Raw genomic sequence first — 26,418 nt, forward strand, 5'->3', positions numbered from 1 at the left:
CAGGGGCCACATAGCTGAACACCATTTGTGTTGAGGTTTGGGAGCCATTGTGAGCTCTCCACAAATATATGCAAGGGCCACAGTAAGGAGATGTGGGGACACTTGGTAGCCCTGCAGCCTCCTCTGGCTCTTGGGTCCCACCACATTGTCCAGGGACAGGACCCCAGATGTGGAAGAACCCTGCAAGGCTGCATTGCTGCCATGGGCAGAGTTCCCAGGGAATCTCCTAGGATGCCTCAAGGCTCCAAAAAACCAGCACTGAGGTGACCTTAAGCAGGACATGGCATTCATGGAAACAAGAAGCCCCTGCTGCCTACCCAACTCCAGTCAAAGCCATGCCGCTCACCTTGCCCCATCTTCTCCTCCTCACTCACCCAGAGCAGCTCACAAACCAGGCACAAGAGCCAGGGAGCTTTCTGCTGTTCCTCAGGTGACCAGCTCAGGCATTGCACTGGGACAGGGCCTCCCTGGCTGAGGGACCTGGATCATCTTCAGACACTGCCGCATCAGCAGATCAGTTCAGATGCTCATGAAAAAATCCACTGACGAAAATACTGGTAACATCAAACATATACAATCATATTTCTTGCTGGTAAGCTAAAAATTTATACCAGAAAAGCTGAACTGGAGACAGTTTCAGTCAACAGATAAGCACAGGGAGATACACAGAAAAAGGCACCAGACTAGGATGTGCACCTACCTAGAGTGCTCACACAGGTTAATACATTAACTTTCCATCCAGCAGCACCTTAGTAGTTTGCTCAAATTCAATCTCACAGAACAAGCCCTAAAAGCACAGGTTCTTCAGGCTGGTATTTTATTTTTCACAGCTTAAACATGGTCACAGTCCTTTGCAAATTGGGTTTAAGGTACAGAGCTCTCAGACTGCACAAACATCCTAAGAACAAACATTTTCAGCATACCAAGAGCTCAGATACACTAGGTCAATCCAACTGTGTTTATTTGTATTTCACCCAAATCACCGCCAAAGTACTCGGAGCTCAAGGAGCAACAGCCTCCCACTGATTCAGCAAGAGACCAGAAGTAATTGGTAGACAGTCTGCAAGCACCACAAAGAATGCCAGAGGCATTTATTTACATGACCCCTGTTTGCCTAAGAAGAATTCAGCGTTTGCATTTTCCTCACTCAAATTAATCATCACTAGACTTAACTCCTCAGTACTATTCCTCAGCTAACAGGAGTAAAGGCACAAGCCACCCAAAATCATCCCCACAAAACTTTTCAGATAGCTGTTACTCACAGAATGAGGCAGACCTTTACTCCATCAGCTGGAGTTCCTCCCCAGGCTGGCACAGCACCCACAGCACCCTGCTATCGCTCCAGGCTAATTTGTCTCATTATCTCTCCAAGGAACACAGAAAAGGCAAGGAGACACCATTCCTACTGGTGAGCAACACCACTCCTGCCAGGGCAGAACCATCACACCTTCTCTGCTAGGCTGACAACACACTGCACCTCACAGCTGTGCTGCAGATACTAAAGTATGAAAACTCTCCCAGGATCTAGCTGCTGCAACCACACAGTTCTCTTCTCCCTCAGTCCCCAGCAGGACCCCTGAGTGCAGAGCCCCAAAGCACCTCTCAGGCCTGTCTGCCAGGACACAGCAGGGCTCCCTCCGACACTATCCCCCCGCTGTCAGAGCATGGCTGTGCCCAAGAGAGGCAGACCAGAATTCCTCCAGAGCAGCTGCCCGTGCAAGACAAATCACGGCCAGAGCGTTGGGCCAGCTCTGACCAGGAGCTTCGCGGCTGAGGCTGGCAAAGGGTCCCACTCTACACATCCTCCTTCGCTTCCAAGAGCAGCCGGGCTCAGCACTCCCTGCGCTGGGAGATGAGGAGAACAGAGTGGGTAAGTTACCAATGACCAGCATTTCTAAAAGCAGACAAGTGCTTGGGGTCAACAAATCCCATACATACAAAACTTAACTAGTACACAGTGAGAGCAGAACACCTTCACTGCTATCAGCCCCATAACTCTTACTGATTCCCCAGGTCTGATGCTAACAATTAAGAACAATTTACTACTCTGTTTACACAATGCTTAAAGAAATGGGTATGTCTAAGCCAGCAGTTGCTGTCAGCAACATCGCCCAGTTATTGGAGCATTTGTGCCAGCTCCCAAAGAAGTGAGCCTGAACTCCTGCAGCAAGGAGTCGGCGTGACCTGGAATCAGCCAGGCTTTGCTGATTACTCCTCTGAGTAAACAGTGGTGTTCCCAGCACTTCAGCTTGCTCTCAAGCTCCTTCTGTTGGCATACTACCCTATATTTAGGATAGAAGAGTGCAATGACAAGCATCGGGACGAATGAATAAGTGGTTTAGGATGCTCAGTATAGCAGCAGAGCCTGTGTGAAGAAACCCAAGAATTAGAAACTCCTAAAGCGAGGAAAGGAATTTGTAAAGCTAAAGGTGGGACGAGACAGCATTCCATTTGGAAAGTTAAATAGCAAGTTTTGTTAAGAACAGTACTTGCAAGGCAAGGGGTATTATTAGTTTACCATGTAACAGCAATGGGTGGTAGAAAGAGACTCCTGCCTGGAAGGGCTAAGAGAAAATAGGCAAATTCTTAGTTTTTTCAACATGAAAAGATTTTAATCTCATTTTGGACAGGTGTTTTCCCAAGCCTAGGAACCCAAAGCTCCAGGACCAAGGGAGATATGCCACCTCAGGGAGTGATCACAAACTCTACAGCCAGGTCCCACATCCCCCTGCCCAGACCTTCCCCCCTGGGCAGCAGGACCTAGTTACACTCCAAAAACACACGTTTGCAAACTTCAAACCTGTGTCAAAACTCAGTGAACCCAGGCCTGTTGATGGGCATTGGAAACTTGGGCGAGCCACTTTGTAGCCTGTTGCTTCCAAGAAACCAGGGAGGCCACAAGGAATATCCGGCATTTACACCTTTTTGGGCGGTAGAACCACTAACTTGCCTTTAGTCACCTGCACTGGGGACTAAAGATAAAGTTTGCCAGTAGGTCTGTCCCTCCCAGAACAGCCTCTGCTGTTAGTCACGCTCCCGGTGCCCGGAGCCAAGGTCAGCCCTGGGAAGTGGCGGGGCCCACGGAGTCCCAGAGGGGCAGAGCCGAGGAACTGCCCGGGCACTCTGCCTGCGAGAGCCGCCTGTCCCTGAGGAGCCCACAACTCCGCCAGCTACCCGGACACCCACCTGCGCTCCCACGGCGCCGGGCTGGTCCCGGTGAGCGGGTAGAGCCCGGGACGCCCACACGGGTTTTGTCACAAGCAGAGCCGGCTGCCACCACCGACAGCACCTCGGCCGCTCCCGGCAGAGCCCCGAGGCTCACTCGGTACAGCCCGGGCCGGCCCTGCCGCTTGAAGCCCCGGGCCCGCTCCGCCTCCCGCCCGGCCCCACCGAGCACTCTCGGGCGCGGCGCCCACCCAGGGCCGAGGGCGGCGGCGGGAAAGCGGCGCGGAGGGAGCGCGGCCCGGCGGGAAGGCGGCACGGGGCCGGCCCCGTAGGCCGCGCCGAGCTGAGGCGGCGCCGCGCCGGGAAAGCCACCCCGCCGCCCGCTCTCCGCCAGGCCCGGGCTCGCCGCCCCCTCTGCCCAGGCCGCGCCGCCGCCGCCAGCCCCGCTCCCCGCCGCCAAGGGCAGGGCGGCCTGGCAGGTGCCGCCGCAGCCGCGCTCCGGCCGGTCGCGGTTCCCCCGACCCCGCTCTCACCGTGCACGCCGGGCCCGGCCCCGCTCCCGCCGGCTCCGCGGCCCCGACGCACCGAGCGGGCGGCGCGGCGCGAGCGCGACCCCGCGCGGGCACGTACCCGGGGGCGGGGCTCGCGCGCGCGCGCGGGGCGCCTGGCAACCGGCGGCACGAGCGCTCCGCGGCCAATCGGCGCCCGGCGACAGCGCTGGCCACGCCCTTCCCCGCCCCGCCCCGCCCAGCCGCGCCGTGTGGCCCCGCCCCAACCCAGAGCCCCGCCCCGTAGCCCCGCCCACTCCTGTGGGGCCCGCCGCACTGCCCCGCCCCTGCCCCGCCCTCAGAGCCCCACCCCGCCCCGAGGCACCGCCTCACTGGCGCAGGACCCGTCCCCGCTGCTCCAGGCCCGCCCCCTGTGCGCAGGCCCGACCCACGTCCCCCGAGCGCCCGCCGCGGGGTGACCCCGGCCCCGCCAGAACCCGCCCCGCCGCTCAGGCCCCGCCCCGCACGTGCCCGCCCCGGGGTGACCCCGGACACGCCTGGCCCCGCCCCGCCGCACCGGGCCCCGCCCCGCCGCCTACGCCCCGCCCCGGCCCTGGCCCCGCCCCGGCCCACGCGTGCCCGCCGCGGGGTGACCCCGGCCCTGCCTGGCCCCGCGCCCGACCGCAAATATTTGCTCGGGGCCGTCCCGGAGCTCCAGCGGCCCGGGGACGCGGGGCCGCCGCCATGCAGCCCGTGCTGGGGGTCCTGCTCGCCCTGGCCGCGGCTTTGGGCTCAGGTAGGGCCCCAGGCTGGGTCGCCTTGGGGCTGGAGGGCGCGGGGCAGTGCGGGGCCCAAGGCCGGGCCAGCGGCCGGGCCGGGAGCCTGCCGGCCATGCCCTGTCCCACGGCCAAGGGGGGGCAGCCGGAAGCAGGGAACTGCAGCGGGTGATGTAGGGCAGGGACCCTCCTGCAACACGGCACATGGATCAGGACATAGGACAGGGATCCCCTGCTCCATATTATATGGACCCCATGCTCCATGGGACAGAGTTCCCCTCCTGCCTGGGACACGGATCTCATGCTCTGTGGAACACAGATCCCATGCTCTGTGGGACAGGGATATCCTGCTCCATGGGGCAGGGATCTGACGTGCCCCAGTGCTCGTGCTGTGGCTCCATGGGAACGCTGAGCTCCTGCCACACTCCCCAGGCCACCGCTCACCCCTCAATGACTTCCAGCGCCTGCGAGCCACCGAGCTGCTGGCAGTGCCCGTGGACCCACCGCCACCGCTGCCGGAGCAGGGCACTGCGGAGCAGTGTGCCCAGCGCTGTGCCACCAGCCTAGCTTGCCGGTGAGCAGGACACAGTGCCAGCGCGGGGCAGGTGGGAGTGCAGGGGCCATAACACTGGGTCACTCTCTGCACTTGGATACTGCGTGCTCACATGTGTGGCCCAGGTCCTGTGAGCCCTGGCCTCACACGGTGCCAGGCCAGACTCCTGCTGTGCCTTCCAGGGCTTTCCACCATGACCAGCAGAGCCAGTTGTGCCAGCTGCTGCCCTGGACCCAGCACTCACCCCGCATCCAGCTGCAGAAAAACATCCGCTATGACCTGTACCAGAAGAAAGGTGGGCTGGTGCCATGCATGGGTATGGGGACACCACAGACAGGGCACGGGCCACCTGGCACAGGACTCCTCGTTGCCCATGTGCCCTGACCTGGCCCTGGGGCTCTGAAGAGGTGCCTGGCTCTGCTCAGACTACCTGCGGGACTGCATCGTGGGCGACGGCTCCAGCTACCGCGGCACACGGGCCACGACGGAGAAGGGGCTGCGCTGCCAGCATTGGCAAGCCACGACACCGCATGACCACAGGTGCCCCCGTGTCCCTGGCTGTCCTGTGGCACCTACCCTGGGCAGCATGGGGCAGTGGGGAATGGGGAATGAGGTGGGAACAGCGTGGGATAGCACAGGAGCAATGGGGACAGCTTGGGCACAATGGCACTGCCAGGGGTAGCGCATCATCCTGGCTGCACCCATTCCAGAGCAAATGATTCCTGGCAGCTCTGCTACCCACTCTACTGCCAGCAGGTTTCTGCCATCCCCTCGCAATGGGCTGGAGGAGAATTACTGCCGAAACCCTGACCGGGACAAGCGGGGCCCATGGTGCTACACTGTTGATCCCAATGTCCGACACCAGAGCTGTGGCATAAAGAAGTGTGAGGATGGTGAGTGCCGTGTCCCAGGGCCACCCTGTGCTGTATGTTCCCCCAACACTGAGCCCTGCAGTTGTTGGCAGCTGTCTGCATGACCTGCAATGGGGAGGACTACCGTGGCACTGTGGACCACACTGAATCAGGGACAGAGTGCCAGCGCTGGGACCTGCAGCACCCACACAAGCACCCCTACCACCCCAACAAGTATTAACCCCGAGCCCCCAGCAGTGCAATGCCCTGGTTGAGTGCCTGGTGCTGGGGTGATGGTGCCACCTCAACTGCTGCCCTCTGTCTCTGGCCCAGGTACCCTGACAAGGGGCTAGATGACAACTACTGCCGCAACCCTGACAGCTCTGAGCGGCCTTGGTGCTACACCACTGACCCCAGGCGGGAGCGTGAATACTGCCACATCCGCATCTGCAGTAGGTCCCCACCATCATCATGCACAGCTGGGCCTGAGAGTCCTGGATGCCACCCCTGACCCTGCTACTCTGCCCCTCTCTCTGGCCACACAAGCAGAAAAACGCCCACGGCCTGTCAATGTCACCAATGGATGCTTCAGGGGAAAGGGGGAAGGCTACCGTGGCCGTGTGAATGTTACTGTGTCGGGGATCCCCTGCCAGCGCTGGGACTCCCAGGTGCCCCATAAGCACCACTTCGTGCCCAACAAGTACCCATGCAAGTAAGGGGATGGCTGTGCACCCCAGGAGGGTGGTGGTGGGCAGCACCCATGAGTGTGGGATTGAGGGGGGACAACCATGCGGCCCCTCCTGCAGGGACCTGCAGGAGAACTACTGCCGCAACCCCGATGGATCAGAGGCACCGTGGTGCTTCACTTCCCGCCCCACTGTCCGCATTGCCTTCTGCTTCCACATCCGCCGCTGCCCTGATGAGCAGGATGCCCAAGGTGAGTCACCCCAGGCACCTGTCCCTGGGTGCCCACCCCGGTGCCCCTGTGAGGGATGCCAGCCCTCCCTGCCTGTCCCCAGAGTGCTACCACGGCCACGGCAAGCACTACCACGGCCACGTCAGCAAGACACGCAAGGGAATCACCTGCCAGCCCTGGGCTGCCCAGACACCCCACGTGCCCCAGTGAGTGTGCAAGGAAGGGTGGTGGGTACTGGGATGGAGACGGGATTTAGGTTGGGGTGGGGATGGAGGTGAGGATGGGGATGGTGACAGTGATGGTGACTGCCTCCTGCAGGATCTCGCCTGCCACACACCCTGAGGCACACCTGGAGGAGAACTACTGCCGCAACCCTGATAATGACAGCCATGGCCCCTGGTGCTACACCATGGACCCCCGCACCCCCTTTGACTATTGTGCCATCAAGCCCTGTTGTGAGCCCCTACCCACATCCCTGCAGAGCTAGAGGGGGCCTTAGCCACACACAGGGTAGTTTTGGTCCCCTCTGTGTGGCTGGATCATGTGCCAGTGCCACCCTCTGTTTTCTCTCTGCAGCTGGCAGCACGGTGCCCCCCATCATGGAGAATGCAGGTGGGGGCCCCCAGGTCCTGGGTGGGCACCCTGGGGTGGCTGCTGGTGGTACAGGCCCAGCTGATGCCCACCCTGCCCACAGATGCAGTGACATTTGAGCAGTGTGGCCAGCGGGACGAGAGGCTGCAGCGGAAGGGGCGCATCGTTGGTGGCCAGCCTGGCAATTCACCCTGGACTGTCAGCATCCGCAACCGGTGAGTGGGAGTCCGCATGCAGTGCCATGTACTCAGAGTCCCCCCAGAGCTCACCCCCTGTCCCCGCAGGGAGGGTGTGCACTTCTGTGGTGGATCCCTGGTGAAGGAGCAGTGGGTGATCAGCACTCGCCAGTGCTTTTCCTCCTGGTAAGGCTGGGTCTGGGGCGTGGGGTGGTGGGTCCCCCTGTGCCCTCATGTCCCTCATGTTCCACAGCAATGCCGACCTGACGGGCTATGAGGTGCAGCTGGGGACTCTCTTCAAGGACCCTGGCCCTGGGGACCCTGACCAACAGACCATCCCCATTGCGCGGATCGTCTGTGGCCCCTCCGAGTCCCAGCTGGTGATGCTGAAGCTGGCAAGGTGAGTGGCCATGCCTTGGCCTCTGCCATGCTCTACTGCTGGCCAGGCTGGCACTGTGTCCCACTGCCCCTCTTGCCACAGGCCAGCTACTCTGACCAGGCGTGTGGCCCTGATCTGCCTGCCCCCCGAGCGCTACGTTGTGCCTGAGGGCACTGTCTGTGAGATCGCTGGCTGGGGGGAAACCAGAGGTACCTGCCACAGGCAGCCCCTGCTGGGGGGATTCCCTGTTCAATACAGCCCCTTGCCAATGCCATTCCATCCCCTCTGCCCACAGCATCCCCATGTCTATGGCATCTCCCTGCCCACAGCATCCCTCGCTTGAAGTATCCCCTGCCTGCAGCAACCCCCAGGTCCCTGGCATTCCCCTGCTCACAGCATCTCCCTTCCATGGTGCTTTCCTGCCCATTCCATCCCCCTGCTTAGAACATCCCTTGCCCCTGCCCATTCCATCCCCCTGTCTACAGCATCCCTTGCCCCTGGCATCACCCTGTCCATGGCATCCCTCTTCCATAACTCCCTTCCACATCCGCCTGCCATGAAAATCTCCTGCTCGTGCCCTTCCCTGCCCACAGCATCCCCTGCCTAAGCCATTCCCCTGCATCCCTGCATGCCCGGTGCTGCATCCCATGCCCACTGCCCCATGCTCTTGGCCTGCAGGCACAGCGGATGGCAGCGTGCTGAACGTGGCGCAGCTGCCAGTGCTGGCCCACAGCGAGTGCAACAGGGCTCTGCGTGGGCGCCTGAAGGACAGCGAGCTGTGCACTGCCCCGCTGCGTGCCGGCGTGGGTGCCTGTGAGGTGAGCTGGGCTGGGGACATCTGCCCCAGGGAGGTGGCAGGTGCTGGCACCAGAGTGACACTGCTCTCTTCATGCCACAGGGTGATTATGGTGGACCTCTGGCTTGTCTCACCGCTGACTGCTGGGTGCTGGAGGGGGTGATCACCCCCTCCCGTGTCTGTGCCCGCACTGATCAGCCTGCCCTCTTCATCCGTGTTTCCCTCTATGTTGACTGGATCGACAAGGTGATGAAGATGGGTTGAGCTGGCATTCCCAGCCTGCCACAGCCACCACTGCACAATAAAGGCACAGCCTTGGCCACAGGGGTCGGCACTGCACAGGGTCTCACATTTATTTAACACCAAACCCCAACACACATCCCTGCCCCCGGCTACACTCACTCCATCTGCCTCTGGTGCTGGTGTGGTCCCCAGGGCCAGCAGCCACCCAGAGGCTGGCATAGCCCAGGACCACTGTGGGCATTAGGGGCTGTGCCAGCCTGTCCCATCCCGCCTGGGCTGCCCCAGGTGCTGGAGGAGCCAGTGGGCACAGTTCTTGAAGACATCGGCCTCCATCTCCACACCAGCCAGTGCATGGCCACCCTCTGGGTACCACAGCAGCCTGTGGGGAGGGACAGGATGGGAAGATGCTCATCCAACACCCCAGAGCTCCCTCCCTGCTCCCACCAGCACCCCACTCACCGTGCTGGCACACCCCTGGCCCGCAGCACCCGGTACAGCTCCAGTGCCTGCGTGGGGCTGACGCGCCGGTCCCGGGCGCCCACGCACAGCAACACAGGTGTCTGCACCTGCAGCAGTGCCCTCTGTGGGTGTGACACCCCACACTGGGCACCCCACACACATCCTGACTCTGCCTTACCTGGGCTGCCTGGGCGATGGGCGAGCGCAGTAGCATGATGGCCACCTCCTCGGCACGTGGCACCCGCTCAAAGGAGTAGGGCAGCCCCAGGGAGGTGTAGCGCCTGCGGCACAGAGACACCGGTAGGTGTCACAGGGACATGGCATGGCACAGGATGGGGGGTGGCACTCACCAGTCAGGGATGTCAGAGGTGCCCAGCAGTGCAGGCAGGTTGGAGACGGGGCTGCGCAGGGCACAGGCTTGGTAACGCTTAGGCTCACGGGTGAGGAGGTGGAGGGCGATGAAGGCTCCGTGGGATCCAGCCAGCAGGGCCAGGCGGTGCGGGTCCAGGGGCTCTCTGTGCAGTGCCTGCTCCACTGCCAGCTGCACCCGTGGGGCACCCACTATTGGCACCCAAACAGCAGCATCCTCCCAGCAGCATCCCCCCAAGCACCCCCAGCACACCTCACCTGGGTGTCTGCCACATCCTGCTCACCCACACGGGAAAGCAGGGAGCTGATGCTGGCCTGCCCGAAGCCCAGGGAGCCACGGTAGTTCACTGAGGAGGCAGGGCTGTGGGTGCCATGTCTCCACTGGGACACAGGGCCACATGTCCCTGAGCTCCCCAGCACTCACCTAGGAGCACGGCGAAGCCCAGCTGGCACAGTGCAGCCATGTTCGGACGCCAGCGGGCATCAAAGACGGCATGGGGGCCACCTGGGGCCAGCATGGGCATCACCTGGAGTGCCACCAGCACTGCCAGGGTGTTCCCACTCTCCCCTCACTCACCATGGGGGCACACAACGAGTGGGTATGGTGGTATGCCATCTGAGGGGCTCAGCAGCAGGGCCTCAAAAGCCTGGGTGTCTGCACCAGAGGAAGTGGTCCCACTCAGCAGCTACCACCTTAGGCACCCAACATCCTGCCCACCCCCCACTCCCGAGGGTCCCTGGCACCCAGGCAGCACCAAGGTGCAGCAGGGGCCCCCAGGGGCTCACTCTGTGCAGCAGGGCCCTGCCCACTGCAGGGTGGCTGGACCGTCAGAGTCTTCCAGGTGACACCAGGCACTGTTGGGGTGTCCTCCACTGGCACCCAGCCAAGGGGCAACTCCTGGCCTGCTGGTGGCAGCACGGCCACCACCTGTGCACAGTCAATGGATGACACTGGGGCTGTGCCGTGACAAGGTTGTGCCATGCCAAGGCTGTGTCATATTTGATCTGGCCGTGGCACACCAGACCATGGTGTGTGTGCCACACTGTGCTGTGCCTGGCTGCACATTGCTGTGCCATATCCCACTGCACCACACAGTGCCAGGGCACTGCTCACCAGGCTGGGGGGGTGGTTGGGGGCTGAGCAGGTGGCCACCAGCAGGTCCCACTGGAGAGTGAGCAGCTCCCAGCACCCTTCAGGTGACCCTGGGGACAGAACACATGGTGGTCACAGCTGCTCACTAGAGCACCATGGGTGGCCGGTGCCAGCCGGTACCTGCTGTCAGGTTGGTGACAGTGGATGCCTCCGTATCCACGAGCAGCAGGTCCTGTAAGGGAGCAGAGCACAGGCAGCGGTGTCACCATGGGGTGTGTGGGTCACATCCCTGGCCCTGCCATCGCCAGGACTCACCGTGCGGCTCCGCTGAGGGGTGCCCAGCACGGCTCGCCGGCTGTCAGCTGCCCAGCACTGTGGTGGCAGCACCTCTGTGTAGAGCCCAGCAAAGGCTGCAAGTGGGGCAGAGCGCTGGGCTAGTGAGCCAGGGCCATGGGCACCTGGCAGGGGATGGTGCCAGCCCACCATTAGAACCCAGCTGTGCCCATGCCTTGCTCACTCTCCGTGGGCTCCTGCACCACATCGAGCACCGTCACTGTCTGCCTTGTCTGCCAGGTGAGCTGGGAAGAGCCAGTGCTCAGGGATGGAACCATGCCAGGGGAAACTGAGGCAGGGAGGCTTGGGGACAACCCCACCCCAACCAGGCAGCACGAGAGGCTGTGACACCTGGGCTGGGCACTGTGCTGGCAGCACAAGGTGGACCAGGCGTGCCTGGTGCCCATGAGGCCCAACTCACCATGCGCAGGCGCAGACACTGCCGGTGGGGCCCCCCCACAACCCCCTCCAGGTAGAGCAGGCGCTGGCCATCAGGGCTCAGCCGAGGGGAGCAGACAGAACAATTCTCTGCTGACAGCAGCTCTGTGGGCACAGGAGTCAGCATCCCAGGGACTCCCAGGGACCCCCAGGGCACCCTCCAGAGCCCCAGCACTCACCACAGCATCCGCTGGCCAGGTCCAAGTGGAAAATCCCTGACCTAGGAGGAAAGAGTGGGTCAGGTTGGACCCCCACTGTGCTGATACTGCATGGCAATCCTGGCATGGTGCTGGTTGCTGGCTGGTACCCACCTCCTGTTGGAGCAGGCGCTCAGCCCCAGGCGGAAGGGCTTGTGCCACCATCCCACAAACACCACACCACGGTCATCTGGGGACCACAGGGCCTGTGTGACAGTCAGGCTCATCCCATGGCTCCAGGCTGGATCCCCTGGGGTGCTCCCTGCACCCCATCCTGACCTGGCCAGGGGAGAGATGCTCCGGGACTCCCTCCAGCACTGACAGGCTGAGGCCCTCCAGGTCCAGGGCACAGAGGACTGGCATGCTGCGTGTGCTCAGGGCCTCCCCCCAGTCCTCGTGGTACACAAACTGCTTATCCTGTGGCACAGACCCGTCAGCCCCATGGTTGGTCACCCCAGGCATGGAGCTCTGTCCATGACACACTCATGGGATGTATGGCACACTCATGGGGTGCAAAACATGCCCAAGTCTGCATGGCATGCTTGGGGGTGCACTGAACAACTCATGGGGCACCTACCTCCTCAGCTTCATCCTCTGCTGCTGGCCAGGCTGCTCCTGGCACATCCCAGGGGCAGGGGGGCTGTCGTTTGGGCCGGCTCTTCTCAGCCACATAGAGGAGCCGCGTCTCCGAGTGCGACCAGGACAGGCAGGCAAAGGGCCCTGGCATGGCAGGAGGGTGCCAAAGCCCAGCCTGGCACAGGCACAGCTGGGCACCAGGTAGCCACCAGGGATGCTGGCCATGCCAACCTCACCGCTGCTGTGGGTGGGGACCATTGGGAAGGGGCCCTACCCTCCGTGTAGACGTCCCCATGCTTCCCCAGCGCCGTGAGATCCACGCTGTGGCTGCATCCCCCGCTGTCCCATACCTGAGGGGACGGGCGTCAGCGCCCGCACACCGTGTACACGGTGCCCACCACCCTGCTCTGGCACTCCAGCCACGCCGGTGAGTGACCGGGACAGCCGCGTTACCTGCAGCAGCTCGTGTCCCTGCCGCGGGCAGCGCTCGAGCACGGCGCGGCGCTGCCCCGTGGGCGAGTCCTGGCTGAGGAGCCTGAGGGCGGGAGGGACGGAGGCTGCGGCGGGCCGTGCGCTGTGGGCACCGGCCCCGCTGTGGGCACCGGGAACGCCACAGGCACGGCGTGCCATCCCGGGGCCCGCCCGTGCCGTACTGGTTGTGGATCCCGGCGCTGAGCGCGGTCCGGCTGGCGGCGAGGCCCTCGGGGCCGGCTGTGCGCCGCAGGCTGTAGTGGCGGCCGAAGCGCAGCAGCCGCCGGCGGGCCGGGTCGGGGCGGCTGCACTCTGAGGGACGGCACCGTCAGCGCCCGCTCGCACGGGTCCCGCGGGCCCAAGGCGCGGGGGTGGCCGAGCCCGCCACTCACCGGTGTAGAGCAGGAAGGTCTCGCCTTCAGCCGCGGCCCTGAGGGCGGCACGGGTGACGGCAGGGAACCGGCTCAGCTCCCGGTAACAGGCAGCGGGGCCCTGGGCCGCCTGGATGAGGGAAGGGGCATGCTGGACGGGGGTAAGCTCCTCCTGCTGCCTGTGCCCACCGCCCGAAACGGGGCTGTGCCCACCCACACAGTTCCCCTGAGCCCCCTTTCCCACCTCCACACCCTTCTCGGTCCCCGTGGCCATGGGGCTGTTCTCTGCCGGCGCCTGCCGCCCGCAGTGGGACGCCTGCCAAAGCAGGCGGGAGCGGCCCGGCGCCAGCGCCCCGGCCGGTGCCAGCCCTGCAGCCGCTCCCCGCCGCCCGCATGGCCTGGCAGGGGTCACCCTGCCCATGGCACCGCACATCCGCGCAGCTGAAAGGTCCAGCGGCCACCAGCTCCTGGGGCATCAGGAGTGGAGATGACACCGGTACCAGCACTATCACTAGAGACACTGGGGTGCTGAACTACATCGTTTATTGGGGATCAGTAGCAGGGGTCAGCATCCTTAGCACTGCAGGTGCTTGAGCAGCCACAGCGCTATGTTCATGAAGCCATCAGCTTCGGCTTCAACGCCAGCCAGAGCGTGGTTGTTCCCTGGGTACCAGAGCAGCCTGGAGGGGAAATAGGGATTAGTGCTGTGTCTGCACCCTCACAGCTCAAGCCCCCAGCACCCCACTCACCGTGTGGGCACCCCCCGGGCCTTGAGGGCACGGTAATACTCCAGACCCTGCTTAGGGGGCACACGCCGGTCGTCCTCCCCCAGCATCAGCAGCACGGGTGCACGGACCTACAGGAGCAGCACAGCCTCAGCGCTGGCACTGCTGTTGGAGACAGGGACAGGAATGGGGACAGTGACATACCCGGTCAACATAGCGTATGGGTGACTTGTGCAGCATCTCTGTCCACTGGGCTGGGTCTGGCAGGGCATCAGGTTTGTAGGGCAGCCCTGTCTCTGTCAGGCACCTGCAGGCAAGAGAGTTGGGGGCACGTGTGGCTGGGACGGCAAGAAGTCTGGGAAGCTGGGGGTAGCAGTATTCACCAGTCCGGGATGTCGGTGGTGGCCACCATGGAGGCGATGTTCACCACGGGGTTGCGGACCACGCAGGCATGGTAGGTGTCAGGGAACTGCCCGATGAGGTGGCATGCCAGGAAGCCCCCATGTGAGCCGCCAACCAGTGCCACCCGGCTGGCATCCAGCGTCTCCTCCTGTAGCACCCGCTCCACGCAGAGCTGCCACCATGGGGAACACCCACTGAGCAGGCAGCCCCATTTTCCCTACTCAGGGCAACTGCAGGAGCACAGGGTGCCCCAGGACGGTGTTGCAGGTCATACCTGCACATCATGTACATCCTGTGTGCCCACGTTGCCTGGCAGAGAGGCCACGCTGTCCTGGCCAAAGCCCAGCGAACCGCGATAATTCACTGCATGGGGAGCAGCGTCAGAGCCCTTCCTCCTTCGTGCCCCCATCCCGGCCCCTCCATGGGTGCTGTGTCACCCAGAGCCCTGGTGTCACTCACCCAGCAGCACGGCAAAGCCCACTCGGCACAGCGCCGCCGGGTACAGCATCCACCCGGCCGTGAAGACAGAGTGAGGACCCCCTACAAATGGCAAAATCAAAATGGGGGTGACACTGCCTGGCTGGGGTACTGCACAGTGAGGACAAGCTCTTACCATGGGGCATCACAACCAAGGGGGGCTTCTGGGCAGTAGGACCCTCGCTTGGGCGCATCAGAATAGCATCAAAGTCCAGGCCCCCTGTGGAGGCAGGGAGGGGGGTGTCAGGAGCAGTGAGGATGGTGGAACACAGCCTGACCCCACCCTGGGCACTCACTGTACTGGGCATGCTCCTGCTCTGGTGGGGGCTGCAGGGTGCGAATGTCCCAGCTGATGCCAGGCACGGGGGGTGCATCCTGCAGGCAGATCCACTGTGTCTGTGCCTCATGGCCGGCAGCGGGCAGGACAGCCACTTTCTGTGCAGGGAGAGGGGTCAGTGCCCGTGCCAAGGGTCGGCTGGGCACTGGGGAGAGGGGTCAGTGCCTGTGCCAAGGGTCGGCTGGGCACTGGGGAGAGGGGTCAGTGCCTGTGCCAAGGGTCTGGTAGGCACTGAGGACGTGACTTTACCAACACGGGGGGGTAGCTAGGGGTGGAGAATCTGGCCACCATGAGATCCCGGTCGATGGTGAGGACAGACCAGCTCCCTTTGGGGGAATCTGGGGAGGAGGGGGTCAGACCTGCAGGTGTGACCCTCCCCACCCCTGGCACCAGCATGGCCCCATTGGCCCATCACTCACCAGCTGTCAGTGAAGTTGTGGTGCCTGTTGCCGTGTCCACCACGAACACATCCTAGGGGCATGAGAGCAGAGTCCAGTAGAGCCCTGACCCATCCAGGCCCCCCCTTGTGTTCCCCCCACCCCCTCACCTGTTGGCTGCGCTGGGCCGTGTCCAGCAGGATCCTGCGGCTGTCAGCCGCCCAACACATCCCTGGCAGTGCGCCACAGTAGATTCCCGGGAAGGCACCTGTCATTAGAGTGGTGGCACTAAGCATCCCCCTGAGTTCCCCCAACACCCCCAGAGCTGTACTCACCCCACGCTTGCCGTGGCACAGTCTCCAGCACCGTGCTGGTGTGTTTGGTGTACCAGTCGTACTGCAGGAGACATGGCATAGGGCAAGTTTTGCAGGATCTCAGCCTGACTGCCCCCACTGCAGCCCAAAGAGGGGGCACCACTGCCCTCCTGCCAGCCCCACCCTAGCATGGGCACCCTGGCACCTCCCTGGTGCCTGCCAGTGTCCCCCCAGTGCTGCTTACCATGCGGAGGCAGCTGCACTGCTGGTGGGGGCCCAGGACGGTGTTCTCCAGGTAGACGATGCGGCAGCCATCAGGGCTGAGTCGTGGTGACCACACAGCCCTGGTGTCCTCGGAGAGCTGCTCTGCATGGGCATGAGGAGATGGTGAGGGGCTGCAGGGGAGCCAGGGCACTGGCAGGATAAGGGTATGCACTCCTTACCACATCTCCCGCCTGTCAGGTCCACAAAGAAGAGTGCTGACCTGCCAGCACAGAGGGGTGTCACAGTGGGGTTGGGTTGTGTGGGTGGGTGCCCTGCAGGGTCCTACCAGCAGGGCTGGGCTGTGGGGTGCCCTGTGGGGACTCACCGGCGGTTCGTGCAGTGCCGCAGCCCCAGGCGGAAGGGGTCGTGCCACCAGCCCACAAACACCACACCAGTGTCCTCAGGCGACCAGAAAGCCTGTAGGGAGAGGGGAGATAAGCAGCTCAAAATGCTGCTGGCTCTTGAAACCTCCCTTCTCTGGTTCCCTGCAGCTCCCCATCCTGACCTGGCCAGGAGAGAGATGCTCTGGGATGCCCTCCAGCACTGAGATGCTGTTGCCCTCGATGTCCAGGACACAGAGGACGGGCACACTGCGGGTACTCAGCGTCTCCCCCCAGTCCTCGTGGTACACGAACTGCTCGCCCTGTGGCACAGCCTGATCAGCTGCACAGCCACATAGCCAGCCCCCAGCTGACCCAGGGTGGGGAGACCCCACCTTGACAGGTGCATCCTCCTTCTTGGGGTGCCCCATGTCCTCATCAGAAGTGCCCAGCTCAGGGGCTTTGCTCTGGAAGAAGGACTCAGCCTTCGGACGCTTCTTCTCCGCCACATAGAGCAGGTGGGTCTCCGAGTGAGACCAGGCAAGGCACCCAAACTGGTCTGCAGGGGCAGGTCAGCACTGGCCACCCTGTCCCAGGGAGCCCCACATTCCCTGGCATCCCCCAGCCCCTCACCATCATCGTAGACGCTGCCATGCTTGTCCAGTGCTGTCAGGTCAATGCTCTTCACCTTCTGGTTCTGATTCCAGATCTGGGGACAGAGATGCCAGGTCCCAAGACACAGTGTGGTTCCAGTCCCAAGCCCCAGTCAATATCTATTTTCCCCCAGATCTCACCTCCAGGAACTGCTTCTCCTTCTCCTTCTCCTTGCCAGGAACTTTGCGCAGGACAGCCTTCAGTGTCCCACTGGGGGACTCACGGCTCAGCAGCCTGTGGATGAGTGGGTGAGTGCCTATCAGCTCCCCACTAACCGCTACCCCGAGGGACCCCCTGTAGGGGACTTACTCATCCTTGATCTCAGAGCAAGTGCCAGCAGGTGCCGAGTAGACAATGGAGGCTCCATCATGGAAGATGAGGTATTGACGGCAGAACTTGATGTTCTCAGCCCTTGCTAGGTCCCGCTGCGACCACTCTGCAGGGAGCAGGGTGAGGAACACCAGCTGCATCCCCACCGGGCAGGCAGGGACTCCCCAGACCCCTCTGCCCCCACCCCAGTCCTCCCCATCCCCGTACCGGTGTAGAGGCTGCAGTACTTGCCCCCGTACTGGGTGGTGAGGTCGGGGCCGAGGCAGGCGGCGCTGAGCCCCGGGTGCTGGCTCAGCTCTCGGTACAGCTCCGACAGCTCCTCCGCACGTGGCTGTACCTGCGGGACACGCCGCGGTGGCTGGACGGGCGGGGACGCGTGGGGCGAGGGGTGGGGGGCACGGACCGGGGAGTGATGTGGCACAGGGTACACTGGGGCACCAGCATAGGCAGCGGGGATTTTGGGGGTGCTGGGGGCAGCCCTTGCGGGTGAAGGGCTGGGGTACATGGGGGGAGGAGGGCAGGGGGATTAGTGCAGCACTGAGGCAGTACTGGGGTGCCAGGAGGGCACTGGAGAGCAGACACGGCTCCATAGCAGGGATCTGGAGGGTACTGGGACAGTTGTTGGGGTATCAGTGGGTACCGGGATACTGGGTGCAGGTCCTGGGGTGCAAGGGGCGCCTAGGAGGGTCCTGCAGCAATGGGGGGATTAGAAGGATACCGGGGCAGTTCCCGGCGTGGTGCCGAGCCGGAGAATCAGCAGGGTCGGGGGGTGCCGGGGCGGGGGGGGCAGTGCGGGACGGGACTCCCGAGGGAGGGACAGGGAGGGGACAGCAGGACCGAAAGACGCGGGGGTCCCGGAGCTCTGACGTCACTCCCACCAGCCCCTCACCGACGGCTCCATGTCCTCGCGGCGGAGGGCGGGGCCAGCGCCGGTACTTCCGGGATGGGGCGGGGCCTGCGGCACCTCCCATTGGCTGCGGCGCTCGGGCCGTCTCCCGCTTTGAGGCGCCCCCCGGTGGGCGCGGGCGGCGCTGCAGCCACAGGCACCGGGGTCCCCTGCGCCCCCGACGGGTCCCGGGCCACCGGATCGCCCCGGGGTGGTTTACCCACCAGGTGGCTGCAGAACAGGGGCTCCGTGCGCAGGACCGGGGGGATCGGGCCCTTGAGAGGTACAGGAATCCCCAGTCCAGCAGCCTGGCCCGGGGGAGATCAGGCCACTGAAGGGCCCGTGGTACTGAGCAGCCTGGTCAAGGGGGTTGGTTTGAGTCACTGGTGCCCAAAGCAGCTCCGCCAATGGGGATTGGGCACTTGGGAGCCCACCGGACTCAGCAGCCTGGGCAGGCAGGTGAGATCGGGTCCTTGATACCCACAGGGACCCCCTATCCCAGCAGCCCAGACGTGGGTGGTGGAGCTCAACAGTGCTTGGTGACAACTAGACCCATTCCAGCCACCCCCACCATGACAGGGGTCCCGATCCCCCGCCCCCCACGCTGCAAGCAGGCAAAAATCGGGGCCAGTCTGTGGTTTGTGTCAAGTCCTTTTTATTCTGTTCCCACAGAAACACCTGGTGAGGGGGCAGCTTCTGGGAGGGAGTCACGACACAGCGGCGGGGGTGGTACGGCACGGTACGGCACGGTACGGCACGGTACGGGGTCACTACGGGTGGCACAGAGCACAGCAGACACGCACACCGTCACAATGTTCAGAGGGAGCGCACCCGGCATCGCACTTACCGCTGGAAACGGCGCCCAGCCGCGCTCGGCCCTCGGTCTTTGCACCCCCCCGTTCCCCCGCCCTGTCCAGCAGATTGCCACAACTCGGGCTGGGGGCCCGGCCCGCCGCGGGGCTGCGTGCCCCCGGTCCTGGCAGGCACGAAGGCAAGGTGGCGGATGTGCTCGGGCGGCGACATTGGCCCCGGGGGGGGGTCTCGGTCCCGCGTGCGATTTACACACTGTACAAGTATTTACAGCGCGAGGAGTGGCGGGGCCGGCGGCCCGCGGGAGGCACCCTCAGGCTCTGCACTTGTCATCGGCCGGGGGAGGCGGTGGCTGTGCGCGGGGCCGGGGCTCTCCTCCGCGGGGCTGCCCCCGGGACCCCCGGCCCACAGCCGCCGGCCCGCCCCCAGCCTTGGGCACCGGCAGAGCTCCCGGCGAGGGATCTGCCACAAAGCGTGGGCTTCCCGCGGCAGCCGGGTCCTCGATCACAAGTGCATAAATCTGCTAAGAGCTTTCAGTACAGCGATGGACTGATGGAGAAGAAAAAAAGAAAAGTCCAGGCAAAGAACAGCAAGCACTGAAAGGCGGGTGGAACCGTGCAGAGAAGTAGCAAGCCATGCTCTACGACGGGACAGACGGTCACGGGCGCTAGGGCTGCCCTTTGGCAAAGTGGCCCTCCGTGGGTCGAACATGCCACGAATTCATACGCACGGGTGGTCGGTACAGAATAGTTCTCGGGTCGCTCGGCGGCACGCTTTGCGATGGAACCCTTAGGCGCGACATTGAACTGATTAGCTATTCACAGGTCTTGTTCTGGAGTCGTGTTATTTCGTTGCATAGAACATCAGGCGGGTGAGCGGGCGGCTGCCCCCCGCCACGGGGGTGTCGGCGGGGCGCTGCCAGCGCGGGGAGGCGGCGGGGCGCGGGCGAGCCCCCTCCTCGGGCTGCCTCCCCCCCTGGGAATCCCCTCCTGGCAGGGCGAGTGGGCTTTGGCCGCCGGCCGCTGCGCCGGCCGTCCCCGCAAAATGGCTTGAGAAGGACTTGGATTGCACAGTAAAAGGAAGGATACTGCCGGAGGCAAAGCTCTCCTGATCTTGTTCCACGGGATTTGTGCTCTTTTGTAGCCTCCTGCACTCTATTGCTTCTACAGACGACAGCCCGTGTGCTAACTCATCGCACAAAGCAAAGAGGGAAGAGGATTTGGTATAAACTTTAGAAAAATAAAACCCCGAAACCAAAAGAAAATGAACCCAAAGAAACCGAGAAAAAAAAGGACCCCCCCTGACGACGCCCCGTGCCCCCCCCCCCACCCCCCGGTGCGGATGAGGTATACACAGAAATCAAAGTGGGATGATTAAGGCTGTTCTTGAAAGAAAAGGGGTGCCCGGCGGCAGGCGCGCTGGCTGCGTGGCGAGGGCGAGCGCGGCCCTTTCAATGCTTCCAATGGCTTCGGGACACGCGCCCAGCCGGCCGCGCCGCCTGTCAGAGTCCTATGGCCTCGTATTTCGGTAGTGAAACAGTGTTAGGTCCTAGCTGACGCGCTCCGGGGCTCCCCGGCGGGGCCGGGAGCGGCCGCAGTGCAGGGGGCGCGGGGACGGCCCCAGCGGGGCGGGTGGGGTCGGGAAGGGGGAGCGGCGCCCACGGCGCCCAGCCCTCGGCTCGCGGGGGGGAAAAACCTATGAAGAGGCCAGAGCTGGGGTTCAGAGGGAGCAACTCTGCGTATAATCTTGAGAAAGGGCCGCAGCCCACCTACGGGGCCTGACCCGACGGTCCGGACCAGGCCCATCCCCTCGGGGCAGCTGCCGGGGCTCGCCGCGTGCCGCGCCGGAGCTGCTCGCCAGGCGTGGGGGGCACCCGCCCCGGGGCGTCCGCCGGGCCCCTGCTCGGCCGCCGTTTGGTCCAGCATCCAGGGATCGCCCTGCTTTCAAAAGCTTGCGACAGAGAGAGAGAGAGAGAAAGGCGTTAGTCCGAGCAGCCCCTCCCCGCGGAAGGGATCCCGCCGAGCCGCAGCGCTGGCCCGAACGAAAGGGCCCCAGAGAGCCAAGAGGCACTGCCAGCGGAGCAGCTGCCGCCGCCTCCGCCCGCCCCCGCTTTGGACAGGCTCCCGGAGCAGAGCCTGGACCGCCCAAACCTTCCCTGGAAACCCAGGGTCTGCACCAGCGCTGCCGAGACTTTGGAACAAGGCCAAGCCTCCACGCCTTGGCTTGGGGCCACCACCTGGGGATGAAGATGGGATGAATGGCCCAGCACGAAGGGCATGGGTACGTGCTACGTCTTTCCCAGCCTGGGGGCTGGGAGTGTGGTGAGGCAGGGCTCCGCAGGTGCTTGGGGGGATAGTGGTGCCGCTGGAACCTCAGAGATGGAATGGCAGAGGGGACTTGTGTGCAGGTGTGCCCTGTACACTCACCGTTATACTCAGAGTCTGGCGCCGCGTGCTGAATTCATTGGCTTCTTCATAGGTTTTTCCACTGCAACGACTCAAATCTCCACTCGCTTCCCAAACTCCTGCAGTGGAAGGGAGGAGGGCATCAGGCACGGCCGGGGCAGGGAGAGCCCATGGCACAGTGCCCGGTGCTGGCTGCACTCACCTTGTGCCGTTCTCTCACCAGAACGAAGTGAACTTCTTGCCGAAAGCTGACACCGCTGTGAGGAAGCCAGGACAGGTGTCAATATGGTGTAGTGACCCTGGTCCCCCACCTCCCATGGCCCCAAACTGGGAGCACTGCATCCCACTGGTGGCGGCACCCAGCCATCCCCAAGGTGCCTGACTCCATCTCGGTGCAGAAGAGCATCACCACCCTGTCCCCATCCCGGGAGCAGCCCTCACCTTCAGTCAGTTTGCCTGCTTGTTCTGCTGCCCCCCCTGGCAGGATTTTGGAGAAGACACTCTCTCCTTCCCCGCTGGGCTGCCCCGTGGCCATGCCCGCGGGACCACGTGGCCCAGCCGCCCTTGGACCGGCCTTGCTGTCTGCTGGGGGACAAACAAAGCCACTGTTAGCAGGGGACAGGCCTGGCTGGGGGAGCTCAGCTGAGTTTTGGGGTGTCAGGCAGCTGGCACGAGGCAGGACAGATGGCACAGTGCCACTGGGGCTCACTGACCTGCTGCTCCCAGGGGCTGTGCTGATGGCGCTCTCCCCGGCTGCTGTGGCACTTTTGCTGCAGGTTTGGATGTGTCTGTCGGCTCCGCTTTTGTCTGGAAAGGGGAAAACAACTCTCAGGGCTCACCCTCCCAGTAGAGCATCTGCCAGGGGTGGCCCAGGCCAGGAGGTGATACCAAAACCCCCAAACACTGCTCCACAACCCCAAAAGAGGCAGCATGGGATCAGGACATAGTGATGTCCCCTCTTGGGTCCCCTTGAGGGGATGGCAGCTTCCACAGCACCCAGGTGTGTCTGTAATGGGTGTGTGAATGGGACACGCTTTACTCCATGGCTCCCATTCCCTTCCCCTGCCAGCCCGTGGGCACAGCCAGCTGTGCTGATTCCAGGCAGAGCTGTGGGCTCAGTATGCAGCCTGGCCAGTTAAGCCCAGACTTACCGCCGGTGCTGGGTGTCCGCCCGGCTGTGTGTGGAGTGTAGCCGGTGCCTTCCCTGCTGCCTGGGCTGGCCCTGGCTGCTGCTGCTGTGGCCGGGACGAGGGGGGTCCCTGTGTCCTGCCCCTGGTCTCAGGCTGTGCCGAGCTTGCTGGCTGGGCAGCCTGGCGTGCTGCCGGCTGCTGCCGCGCTGCCGGCTGCCCGGCCTGCTGCTGCCTGGCCGCTGGCTGCTGTGGGTGTGTGAGGGGCTCCGGCTTCGGCGCTGGCGTGGCCGACCCATGCGGCTGGGAAGGTTTCTGTGCCTTGGGGGTCTCAGTGCCATGGTGGTGAGCAGCGGGGCGGGATGATGGGGCGTAATCAGCGGAGCTGGGGCCGTAAGGCGCGCGGGACTCGGGCTGCTGCGCCTTCTTGGGGCCGGCTGAAGGCCCATGGCCACGGGGCTCATGGCGGCCAGATTCTCGTGGGTGCTGCTTTGATGAGCGGCGTGGTGGCTCGTCGCTGGCGTGCCGGGAGGAGCCACCATGGCGATCGTACTCCCTGTGGTGCCGGTGCTCACGGTGCTGGGGGTAATCGTCGTGCTGCCACGGGTCTTCATCGGGGGGCTCGTCATAATCATGGTAGGTGTGCTTAACTGGGGGTCTCTTCTGCGAGGAAGAGTGGCCACCGTAGTGCCTGACCCTCTCTGCCCGCGCCTCCCTGGGCTTATCAAACCAGTCTGTCTCCTCCTGACCCAAATGATAGGCTTCAGAAACCAAAAACAAACCACAGTCAATGTCTCGCTCGAGGCTGCGCGGGCGGAAGCCATGCAATGAAGTGGGGGGGCAAGCAGCGGGCACGCGCGCAGGGGACAGCACGTGCCGTGGGGACGGGACGCGGCGCAGCAGGGCACCGTGCAGGACCGGCTAACACCGAACACCCAGGGCAGGGGGAGGAAGGCACGTGTCAAGCAAACTGAGGCGGTGAGAGTGTCTCTGCGTACGAGCAGACGGGCATGCCCCGGGGAAGTGCCATGCTCTGGGGTGGTCACCACGGGGAGCTGTTACCTTCGCTGTCTGAGACAACGCAATGGGTATCATCCATGCCGTAGCCCTCCTCGTGCTTGTACGAGTGACTCCTTGGCACGTCTTTGATGTGCTTTTGCACATCAGGCAACGAGTGGCTGGAGCAGAACTGGGAGCAGGGGTCCCCCGCTGACTGGGGGCCCGGCCCTCCCGCAGTGCGTGACCCCCCCATTGACTTCCCCATGGGGCTGACGGGGCTCTCCTCCTCCGAGGGCTGAGAGCGCATGGGCGCCCGCCCACGGCTCTGGCTCATGCTGAGGGATGAGGGCTTGGAGCTGACTTTCTGGGAGCGTTCCATGCTCTCCCGCTCATAGGATTTGCTCCGGCCGCCCATCTCCCGGCTGGAGGACTTTTCCATCCCATAGCCAGAGGAGCGGGTTCTGCTGCTGGAAGAGTAGACCCGCTCCTCCTCATCCACCAGATCCCGGCTGGAGACACCGTAGTACTTCTGCTGCTCATAGACGTTCTTCTTCAGGCCGTAGGTGATCTCATCCTGCAGCTTCTTGGCCCTGGAGGCCACGTTGCTGCTGCCAATCGAGCTGGTTGTTGAGTAGGAGGCCAGGTCTGACTCCACATCTTTGGCTTCTTCAATGGGGGAGAACTTGGAGATCTTCTGCTCCATGCCTTGCTTCCTGTGCTTGCTGCGCTTGGAGGAGATGACGGCGGGTGCCAGGTTCTTGGATGAATGCTTCGGCAGTGGTGTGCCAGAGCTGTGCTTGTCCATCCGTGAGGAGTGCCGGTAGTCACTGTCCCCATAGTAGTAGCTTGAGCTGGTGGAGCTCCCTGACACCCTGCCATTACTTTCTGTGCCCCGGTAGTAGCTGTTCTTCCCACGATGGTCAGGGCCATGGTGATCATAGATGTCCTCCTCAGACTCCTCCTCGGCTTTGCTGTAGCAGCAGGGACGGCTGGAGCCCTCAGTGTCCCCTAGATCACTCTTCTCTCTGCTGTGGCGGCTATCGGTGCTTGCGCCCACCGGCTCTGCTTTCTGCCCATCTACTGCTGGACTGTCCTTGGTGAGCTCGCTGATGTCCTCGATCATCACATAGTTACGGGGGATGTTCTGCTCCAGACTGGTGTAGAGGGACTCAGAAGAATAGCTGGCTGAGGGGCCTGGTGCCGTGCTGGTTCTCTCAGCCGGCCGGGTCTCAGGTGCCTTGTACTGCTCATAGCCACCGCTTGCCGGTGCAGTGCTGAAGGTGACGTCAGGCACGGCAGAGGAGCTGGTGGCCGCACCAATGACCTCGTAGTTGGTGGGGATCTTCTGTTCTAGGTCAGCCAGAGAGGTCTGCCGTGGTTTCTGGTGCCCACCAGCTATGTCTGCTGGGCTCTGGTAGAGGGCAGGTTGTGCTGCCGGCACGGTGGCTGCCCCAGCAAAGGCGCTTGGGGCTTGGTAGGGATTTTGGGGCTGGAAGCCTGGCTGGGCTGGGGTGCCCAGCTCTGGGTATGCGGTGCCAGGGGCCGAGAAGCCACCGGGTGACGTGAAGGTAGGCAGTGGAGCTGCCGGCAAGCCATCCTGTGAGGTGCTGGCTGTGGGGTACTGGGGGTGCTGCAGGCGTGGTGGCGGGAAGGCAGCGGGGCCCTGCGGGGCAGGGTACGGGTAGGCGCCGTAGGAGGCGGCGGCGGCGGCAGCAGCAGCGGCGGTGTAGTCGGGGTACTGCCCGGCAGGGCGCAGGCCGGCGCTGTCGTAGGAGGCGAGGCGCAGGCTGTGCAGCTCGCTGTCCGACAGGTAGTCGCGGCGATCCCCGGGGTAGCGCAGGTAGGGGTGGTCCCGCCCACCAACACGATCCTTCAGCAGCGACTCCTTGCGTTGGGTGATGCCCAGCTCCAGGTACTTCAGTTTTGCATCGATCTCCTTCTCCTCCTCGTCCAGCTCCGCCTGCTTCTTCCGCAGCTTGGTGGCCTCGTGTTCCACCAGCCTTAGGTCTCGGTCCAGCTCTTTCAGCAGGCTGGCCTTGGTGACAGGCGCGGTGGCCTTGGGAGCCAGGCTGCTCAGGTAGAGCTGGGAGGCAGCTGGGCTCGCCAGGGGGACGTGGGGCTCCTCAGGTGGTGGGCTGGGCAGTGTCCGCTTCACCTTGCGTGCCAGCGAGCTGGACTGCAGCCCCCCCACCTGCAAAGGCAAGGGACATCTGGTCAGGGGGGCAGGTGGGTGTCCTCCCCACGTCCCACCCCAAGGATTGCAGTGATCCTCCTGTGCCCTAAGGGCTGGGGTGAGGCATCCCACTGTGCACGTGTTCCCCCATGCACTGAGAAAGCGGCGTTTATGTAAAAGCGCAATAAATAGGATGGAAGTAACAGGCAGGGCGCTTTCCGTGAGTAATTACCGGGGGTGGCAGCTGGCCAAGCGCTGAGCTGGCCACGTGCATACCCTCTGCTGCAAAAAATGCTTTCTGTCCGTGGGCACTTGGCAGAGGGACTTGGGGGACTGCCGCAGGGTGCTGCTGCCCCAGGAATTGCCCTGGGACTTCTTGGCTGGGCACTTGACTGCCCAAGGCAACCTTGGTGTGTGAGGGCAAAGGTGTGAGCAAGAACCACCACAACCCTAAATGGAGTCATGCATGTTTCTAGCTCGAGAGAGAAGGGGGACCCATCTGGAGCAGGGGACAGCCCTGATGCTATCAACCCGCAGCCTCTCCTGCCTGCTGACAGGCTCATGCAGCCAATGGACC

At 63.4% G+C, this 26,418-nt stretch overlaps 5 protein-coding genes across 11 annotated transcripts in view; 1 reads left to right on the top strand and 4 right to left on the bottom strand.

Annotated features, from left to right (window-relative positions):
• The window catches only part of DAG1 (dystroglycan 1), a 50,059-nt gene extending 46,222 nt beyond the window's left edge, over positions 1-3,837 (bottom strand). Inside the window, exon 1 of one of the 3 annotated variants that reach the window (XM_058844887.1) lies at positions 3,699-3,837. The gene's annotated coding sequence lies outside the window, so the exon portion shown is untranslated. Of the gene's footprint in view, positions 1-700; positions 723-3,186; positions 3,608-3,698 lie in introns of those variants that run through there. The other 2 variants (XM_058844888.1, XM_058844894.1) reach the window with 2 other exon arrangements.
• A 449-nt stretch (positions 3,838-4,286) lies between these two features.
• On the top strand, positions 4,287-9,024 carry MST1 (macrophage stimulating 1). 2 transcript variants are annotated; one of them, XM_058845036.1, is made up of 18 exons: positions 4,287-4,449; positions 4,862-5,003; positions 5,165-5,277; positions 5,408-5,522; positions 5,739-5,875; positions 5,947-6,067; positions 6,167-6,285; positions 6,380-6,545; positions 6,640-6,770; positions 6,853-6,955; positions 7,068-7,204; positions 7,326-7,361; positions 7,444-7,555; positions 7,625-7,702; positions 7,770-7,916; positions 7,998-8,104; positions 8,574-8,713; positions 8,794-9,024. In XM_058845036.1, the coding sequence occupies exons 1-18, from the start codon at positions 4,398-4,400 to the stop codon at positions 8,953-8,955; spliced, it is 2,118 nt and encodes a 705-aa protein (XP_058701019.1). In that variant the 5' UTR covers positions 4,287-4,397; the 3' UTR covers positions 8,956-9,024. The 2 variants fall into 2 exon arrangements, with proteins under 2 accessions (XP_058701019.1, XP_058701020.1); XM_058845037.1 differs by having other exon boundaries at positions 4,288-4,449; positions 6,383-6,545.
• Positions 9,025-13,556, bottom strand: APEH (acylaminoacyl-peptide hydrolase). Of its 3 annotated transcripts, none has more exons than XM_058845035.1 (22): positions 13,486-13,556; positions 13,263-13,371; positions 13,053-13,182; positions 12,853-12,934; positions 12,674-12,749; positions 12,401-12,543; positions 12,103-12,240; positions 11,938-12,029; positions 11,806-11,846; positions 11,610-11,731; positions 11,373-11,433; positions 11,171-11,265; positions 11,036-11,087; positions 10,877-10,965; positions 10,549-10,690; positions 10,340-10,417; positions 10,187-10,267; positions 10,021-10,109; positions 9,744-9,934; positions 9,572-9,674; positions 9,394-9,500; positions 9,025-9,313 (listed from the first exon to the last, which is right to left on the bottom strand). In XM_058845035.1, the coding sequence occupies exons 1-22, from the start codon at positions 13,513-13,515 to the stop codon at positions 9,175-9,177; spliced, it is 2,190 nt and encodes a 729-aa protein (XP_058701018.1). In that variant the 5' UTR covers positions 13,516-13,556; the 3' UTR covers positions 9,025-9,174. The 3 variants fall into 3 exon arrangements, with proteins under 3 accessions (XP_058701018.1, XP_058701017.1, XP_058701016.1); XM_058845034.1 differs by having other exon boundaries at positions 11,364-11,433; positions 13,263-13,392; positions 13,486-13,540; XM_058845033.1 differs by having other exon boundaries at positions 12,103-12,291; positions 13,263-13,392; positions 13,486-13,540.
• A 211-nt stretch (positions 13,557-13,767) lies between these two features.
• Positions 13,768-18,480, bottom strand: LOC131582320 (acylamino-acid-releasing enzyme-like). The gene is made up of 22 exons (XM_058845338.1): positions 18,331-18,480; positions 17,649-17,778; positions 17,421-17,547; positions 17,252-17,345; positions 17,091-17,166; positions 16,853-17,016; positions 16,643-16,780; positions 16,463-16,554; positions 16,317-16,357; positions 16,118-16,239; positions 15,895-15,955; positions 15,730-15,827; positions 15,602-15,653; positions 15,432-15,520; positions 15,142-15,280; positions 14,982-15,065; positions 14,828-14,908; positions 14,643-14,731; positions 14,350-14,540; positions 14,171-14,273; positions 13,991-14,097; positions 13,768-13,921 (listed from the first exon to the last, which is right to left on the bottom strand). Exons 1-22 carry the CDS (start codon positions 18,340-18,342, stop codon positions 13,816-13,818), a joined length of 2,196 nt encoding a protein of 731 aa, XP_058701321.1. The 5' UTR covers positions 18,343-18,480; the 3' UTR covers positions 13,768-13,815.
• A 482-nt stretch (positions 18,481-18,962) lies between these two features.
• BSN (bassoon presynaptic cytomatrix protein) overlaps positions 18,963-26,418 on the bottom strand; it is an 88,754-nt gene continuing 81,298 nt past the window's right edge. The window contains exons 6-12 of one of the 2 annotated variants that reach the window (XM_058845025.1): positions 23,732-25,859; positions 22,694-23,430; positions 22,256-22,349; positions 21,984-22,124; positions 21,745-21,799; positions 21,564-21,661; positions 18,963-21,087 (exon numbers count right to left, since the gene is read on the bottom strand). In XM_058845025.1, coding sequence (XP_058701008.1) covers positions 21,759-21,799; positions 21,984-22,124; positions 22,256-22,349; positions 22,694-23,430; positions 23,732-25,859 — 3,141 coding nt within the window. In that variant the 3' untranslated portion in view covers positions 18,963-21,087; positions 21,564-21,661; positions 21,745-21,758. Of the gene's footprint in view, positions 21,088-21,563; positions 21,662-21,744; positions 21,800-21,983; positions 22,128-22,255; positions 22,350-22,693; positions 23,431-23,731; positions 25,860-26,418 lie in introns of both variants that reach the window. The other variant, XM_058845024.1, reaches the window with a different exon arrangement.

The sequence above is a fragment of the Poecile atricapillus genome, chromosome 9 (assembly GCF_030490865.1).
Source record: "Poecile atricapillus isolate bPoeAtr1 chromosome 9, bPoeAtr1.hap1, whole genome shotgun sequence".
Lineage (NCBI taxonomy): Eukaryota > Metazoa > Chordata > Aves > Passeriformes > Paridae > Poecile > Poecile atricapillus.